The sequence below is a fragment of the Brachionichthys hirsutus genome, chromosome 1, assembly GCF_040956055.1.
Source record: "Brachionichthys hirsutus isolate HB-005 chromosome 1, CSIRO-AGI_Bhir_v1, whole genome shotgun sequence".
Lineage (NCBI taxonomy): Eukaryota > Metazoa > Chordata > Actinopteri > Lophiiformes > Brachionichthyidae > Brachionichthys > Brachionichthys hirsutus.
In genome coordinates this window covers 8,461,628-8,467,716 of record NC_090897.1, presented here as the reverse complement: position 1 = coordinate 8,467,716, position 6,089 = coordinate 8,461,628, and the positions used below count along the sequence as shown (strand labels likewise).

At 42.5% G+C, this 6,089-nt stretch overlaps 1 protein-coding gene across 1 annotated transcript; it reads left to right on the top strand.

Annotated features, from left to right (window-relative positions):
* Positions 1-293: 293 nt before the first annotated feature.
* Positions 294-5,570, top strand: chrnb4 (cholinergic receptor, nicotinic, beta 4 (neuronal)). Its single transcript, XM_068739900.1, has 6 exons — positions 294-363; positions 1,687-1,832; positions 3,006-3,050; positions 3,258-3,367; positions 3,830-4,883; positions 5,406-5,570. Exons 1-6 carry the CDS (start codon positions 318-320, stop codon positions 5,568-5,570), a joined length of 1,566 nt encoding a protein of 521 aa, XP_068596001.1. The 5' UTR covers positions 294-317.
* Positions 5,571-6,089: the final 519 nt, after the last annotated feature.

Genomic DNA, 6,089 nt, shown 5'->3' with positions numbered 1-6,089 from the left:
AAATAACTACTGAGCTGGTAACTTGTAGCAGCTGATCTCTGACCGGACCGGAGCTCTCGCTGGTTTCCGTGGGAGCTGCGCGCCAGGACGAGCTGGTGCGCGCTGGCGAGGAGCTGGGGCGCGCCGGGACGAGCTGGTGCGCGCTGGCGAGGAGCGGACGCTCGTTGTGTTTAAAGGCAACACTGCATGCAACGAGTCGGCAGATCTCTGTGTGCAGTAAATAATCACCGAACTGGCGGCTAAGTGTCCGAACAGTCCGGCATGTCCGATAATAGGAGCGCTGAACGCTGCAGCTCCGAGGATCAGACGCCCAAAAGATGATTCGCCTTCTTCACACCATCGCTTACTTCTCCTTAATCCACAGTAAGTGCGTCTTTCTTTATATTATTTGTCTTCACCGGCGTCTGTTTTGTTCTCTGTTTTAAATGTATTTAGGTCAAAGCCCTTCTGTTATCTTTCGTGTTCCCGAAATCGAGTCCGAGATTTAAGTTTTGAGCGCAGGAAGGATTTCAGGGGCGGTTCTATCTTTAACAACAACAACAACAACAATAAAACCCTTTCGTGGTTTTATTTAGAGTAAATTAAGTAAAAGTCTAAATGGCACAAGTTTACCCGAGATATGTTATTGCTGTTTTACACTGTCTGCCATCAAAGTCCGGAATCAAATATGGGCTAAAGTAAACGAACCATGTTTTGTGTTACAGATATTAGAATATAATCAATCAATGGTGCGTGACAGCAGAATCAACTTCCCAAAACTAAAACTATATAAACCAGTTCTGGAAACCTTTCTGTTAATTTCTGTTAAGCACTGACAGAAGGACCAAATAAGGGGATTGTTCTATTGTCTACGATGTACATATTGTTAAAATAAAACTACACATATCTGATATACTTACTGGTTCTTAAACTAAAAATACCAGCCCTTTTTTTATTTGAACATAAAAGCATTCTTTGAAGCATCCTCTGGTGTCAGGGTTAGAATGTTGGCAGGGCTTACTGATGAAACCAACCCAGGATTGATCACTTCTCAATAATAACACCTCATCAATCCTTTGGCTCATCCACACTATTGATTATTCCCTCCAAATCAGCTGCGTGGTCATACAATAATGTTTTACAGTGAGGAGCATGCACAGTTTTAGGTGGTTTCAGAGGCGTTTCCCCCTGGGGAAAGCTTGAGTGCTGTCCTATTGGGTGGAATCAAGTGACAAAGTTTAAGGACAAGGGAATTAATTTCCACGGTTGCCACTAACTCAGAGGCAGGACCACAATGACTCCCTTTTATGATGAACATGCTGTGTAAAAAGGGACTTATTAAACAATGTATACATTTAAATTATGGGGTTCATATGTCTATGGTTTAGTTTACATTGAACATTTGTAAATGTATGAAAAAACATGACTTACGGCATTCACCAAGATGAAAATATGACTTGGGTTTCCGAATATAATGGTTTGGAAACCCAAGTCATATTTATGGGGAGCTGATCAATAAGGAAAATGTTAACGTGTCAATTGAAATAGATTTGGGTGGAATTTACAGTCCAAAGCAGCACATTATATCTTCTCAGTATAGCCGCAGCCAAATGGTTATTAGTCTTTGACCTAACACAGCCTCTATCCTTGCAGCACGATGTCTAATGTTCTGAAGGTTTTCTGATTGTGCTGATATTTTAGCGCCAGGCAGCAGTGGTGCAGACTCAGAGGAACGGCTCATGAACTTGCTGCTGGGAAAAAATCGCTACAACCCACTCATACGGCCAGCAGTCAACCGGACAGAAAGAGTGACGGTGAAACTGCAAGTGTCTCTGGCTCAGCTCATCAGTGTGGTAAGGAAAAAGCTACTGCGTGTCTTCTCACCATGAAGATGGGTGTGTATTTTGAATATTCACGTTATCCGCGTATATGAAAGATTAAAGATGCGCCGTGGAGGCAAAGAGTGAGATGGAGTGATAGAAAGTGGATAGCAGAATGAACGACAACCACAAAGCAGCCTGTGTCTTAGGTCGTAAGAGAGTTTCCGACTTAGAAGCCCCCCCAGTGTAAAGGCGGCTGTATCCCTGAGCAAGACACTTAACCTCAACTTCCTCTCACCATACTAAGGCCACTATTCCTCCAGGGGTTGGTCAAATGCAAGGAACCTGAATTTCCCTGAGTAATCTTCTCAACTGGATGGATAAAGTGGAAAAGGAAAGATGAGGTTGTCAGAGCTATATGAAGGGATGGATGAAGAAGACAGGAGGTCTAGTCCGCTGTGATCTCTTCCTCTGTTACCTCCAGACTGAAACTTCAGCACATTTTCATTAAAAGGGGGCCATAAAACTGTTTTAGCCCCAGTGATTTAGGCTCTCCACTGATTTACAGGCTCTTCATAGTTGTGGACGAAGCCAGCGAGGCTAATTCACAGCCCCAGACTATGAGCTGTCATTGTACTCTTTGGAGTAAATTGGTATTTGGTATGACTTTATTTTCAAGTGTCTGCCATGGCAGTGTGACAACATCATCACTGACAAATATAAGTATTTGACCTCAGTTCACGGTAAATTTCAGAGACGGGAATGATAAAGTAAGTACGAAGGTTGAACGGAGGTTATTTACTGTCCTCAAGTCTCACTTATATGCTGATGCTGTAAAATCAAGGCGGGATTTCAATGTGTGCAACAGAGATCAGCACGGTCCTCTGACGCTTCAGTCATTTGTGTCATTTTTATTAGGTAGTTATGCAATTGAAAGGACTTAAATAATTGAAAATAAAACATTTGAAAAATCTATACTACTGTGAATTTATCACCAGCGGTTCTCGGTAATTTCACATACCTAGTAGCCCCATTAGTATCCCTTCAATCCACTCATCACATTCCAAATTGGCTGTCTCAACTGTTTATTCTTTTAGTGAAATCTATAATCTGACTGTTAATGATGTCATTATTTTTAAATGATTCATGTTTTCAGCAGATTCTAACCTTTTCATCATTATTTCCACCTCACATGTTCATTTTCAGAATGAAAGAGAGCAGATCATGACTACAAACGTGTGGCTCACTCAGGTAAGAGCCGTGACTGAGCTCATAGTCAAGATCTCGGTCGTCCTCTGTCAGGATAAATGTCCTTTCCTCTGAACTTCAAGCCATATAATCTTTTTTTCCACTTAGTGTGGAACAAACTGTTTCTGTAACTGGACTTCAGAAACAAACTGGTCTTGAGAAAGTGTGTGGAAGTACAGACTTTACATCCAACTCTCTCTGTTGCCCCAGCACTGGGTGGATTACAGATTATCATGGGACCCTGCAAAGTATGAAGGCATCGACAAGCTGCGTATTCCCTCCAGACACATCTGGCTTCCAGATATAGTCCTGTACAACAAGTAAGTGCCAAAATCATATATTGTTTTAAATATGCATTCAATTCACTCACCAAAAATCACAGACATAAAGGGGTCAGATATGCACTATCATGCAAAATGTCTTCTGGATCTAATCCAGATAAAAGTTAGGAAATAGCATTCAATTTTAAAATTGAAAAGTCAATTTACGTATTCAAAAATCAGTTAAAATACACATCAACTCTGATTCACTTTTACTTTTCATCATATAAAGATACCAAGAACAATTTAGAACCTTTTGATGATGATCCAGATCACCGTAAATCCAATTATGAGGGGAATGAGCTGCCTGGCGGAGGGTTGCGCTTTCTAGTTGATTGATTGATTGGCGATGCTTTTTCAGACCACATTTCAGCTATTATCGTGTCGACATCGCCCTGATCCACCTGGCAACAGAAATCTCAAGAGATTTCTTCAAGGTTTTTCTCTCTTTCTTTTTCACAGTGCCGACGGCACCTACGAGGTGACAGTCTTCACCAATGCCATTGTCCTCTCCAACGGCAGCATCAACTGGCTTCCTCCAGCCATCTACAAAAGTGCCTGTAAGATCGAGGTCAAGCATTTTCCCTTCGACCAGCAGAACTGCACTCTCAAGTTCCGATCCTGGACATACGACCACACAGAGATCGACCTGATCTTAAAGTCTGAGGCCGCTAGCATGGATGATTTTACTCCCAGTGGTGAGTGGGATATCTTAGCACTGCCCGGCAGACGGACCGTGAACCCGCAGGATCCCACCTATGTGGACGTCACATATGACTTCATTATTAAAAGGAAGCCCCTGTTTTACACCATAAACCTCATCATTCCCTGTGTTATGATCACCTCTCTAGCCATTCTAGTCTTTTACTTACCCTCAGACTGTGGAGAGAAGATGACCCTCTGCATCTCCGTCCTTTTGGCACTCACAGTGTTTTTACTTTTACTATCAAAGATTGTTCCTCCCACCTCATTGGACGTTCCTCTGATTGGAAAGTACCTGATGTTCACGATGGTACTGGTGACTTTTTCTATCATCACCAGTGTGTGCGTGCTCAATGTGCACCATCGCTCTCCCAGCACTCACACTATGCCATCCTGGGTCAAGTTGATATTTCTCACCAAATTGCCTGCCTTGCTTTTCATGAGACGCCCTCACAATACGTCTTCACGTCAGAGACTTCGCCAGCAGCGGTGCCTGCATGCCAGGAGAGCTATTTTGGGCTTGGGTTATCCAGTCGAACCCAAAACAGGCGTCGCCGCGTCATCTTCTGCCCTGCTCTCTTCTGACTCTGCATTCTCCACCCCAGGACACAACAAAAATGTAGCTCCTCCACTCAACTGCGATCACACCAGTAGGAAAGGTGACTTGCATTCCAATAATGTCCTTCCCTGTGGTTTTACTACCCAGGAACTTCAGCAGAGAAGCTGCTCAGATTGGGCTTCGGACGTCAAAGAGGCGGTGAACGGGGTGCAGTTTGTGGCCGAACACATGATGGGAGATGACGACGATCAGAGTGTATGTATGTCTGTTCAGAAAATGTGTTTTGTTGCATCCACACAGTGCTGTTACATTTCAAATTCAATACTGAATGAGGAATGTGTTCTAAAGTTAAAACTATTTAAAAGAACACTCTCTGTTTTTAGCTTCATGGTCAATATACTGAAATATACATTCCAAAAATGGCCCAGCGTATCTTGGTGTAAATCTTACAACGGAAATGTGCAGGGTGCTTCCTGAGTGTCCGTCTGTTCCAATAGGATTTACAGTTTAATTTTGATATGAAATGGTCCAGAACACTATTCTATAATCAGTGTGTTTACAAATTTCACGCGGTAAATGACTCGCTCTTATTCAGTCAGTTGGGCTCTGCCACCAGGTGGTCGCATGGAGACACGGGAGCGTTTACAGACAGCGCACTACAGCAGGATCATTTCAGCATCTAACCCCAAACGGCTGGTTTACTGTGACAAATGCAGGAAAAATGCATGTCATGTTTTAATACTGACTAATTCACATTTGGCTTTTGTATATTTCCAGGTAATTGAGGACTGGAAGTATGTGGCTATGGTGGTGGATCGAATGTTCCTCTGGATCTTTGTGATAGTTTGCGTGGCGGGCACCCTTGGCTTATTTCTTCAGCCTGTCCTTCAGAATCAGATGACCCCTAACCAAGAATCCAGTTCAGAGACGCCACGCATGTGATGAGCAATGAGGAAGAAGATCTCAAAATGTTTTTCTTTTTTTTTTTAGCAATTAAAGTCTTAGATTTTTATATCTATGTCAATAGTGTTTGCAAAGACCTGTCAGTATAGTACCACCACGCTGGTGAGGTCAAAAAGCACAAACATCAACATGATCTGTGCCAAACCACACCAATGGTGCGTCGGGGGGGATTAAACGAGACAGTGGGGACTTGAAGCCATTCATTAAGCATATTAGTGTTACAGAAAATATCTTGATTTACAACAATCCAACTCTATCCAGCACTCAACAGTCTGAAATTGGGCATCTGTGAAAGACCCAACATGGGATCAATGAAAGAATTTTCCCATTATGTCTGCAAAGGAGAGCTGCAGAACGTCTTTCACTGTGCAGACTACAATCAAACCCAATATCAATGACAGTTGCTGTGATGTCATATACTTCTTACTTATGTATAGATTGTGTTATCATGGCCTTGAAGTGTGATGTGTAATTAAAAAAATTACAATACAAATGAAT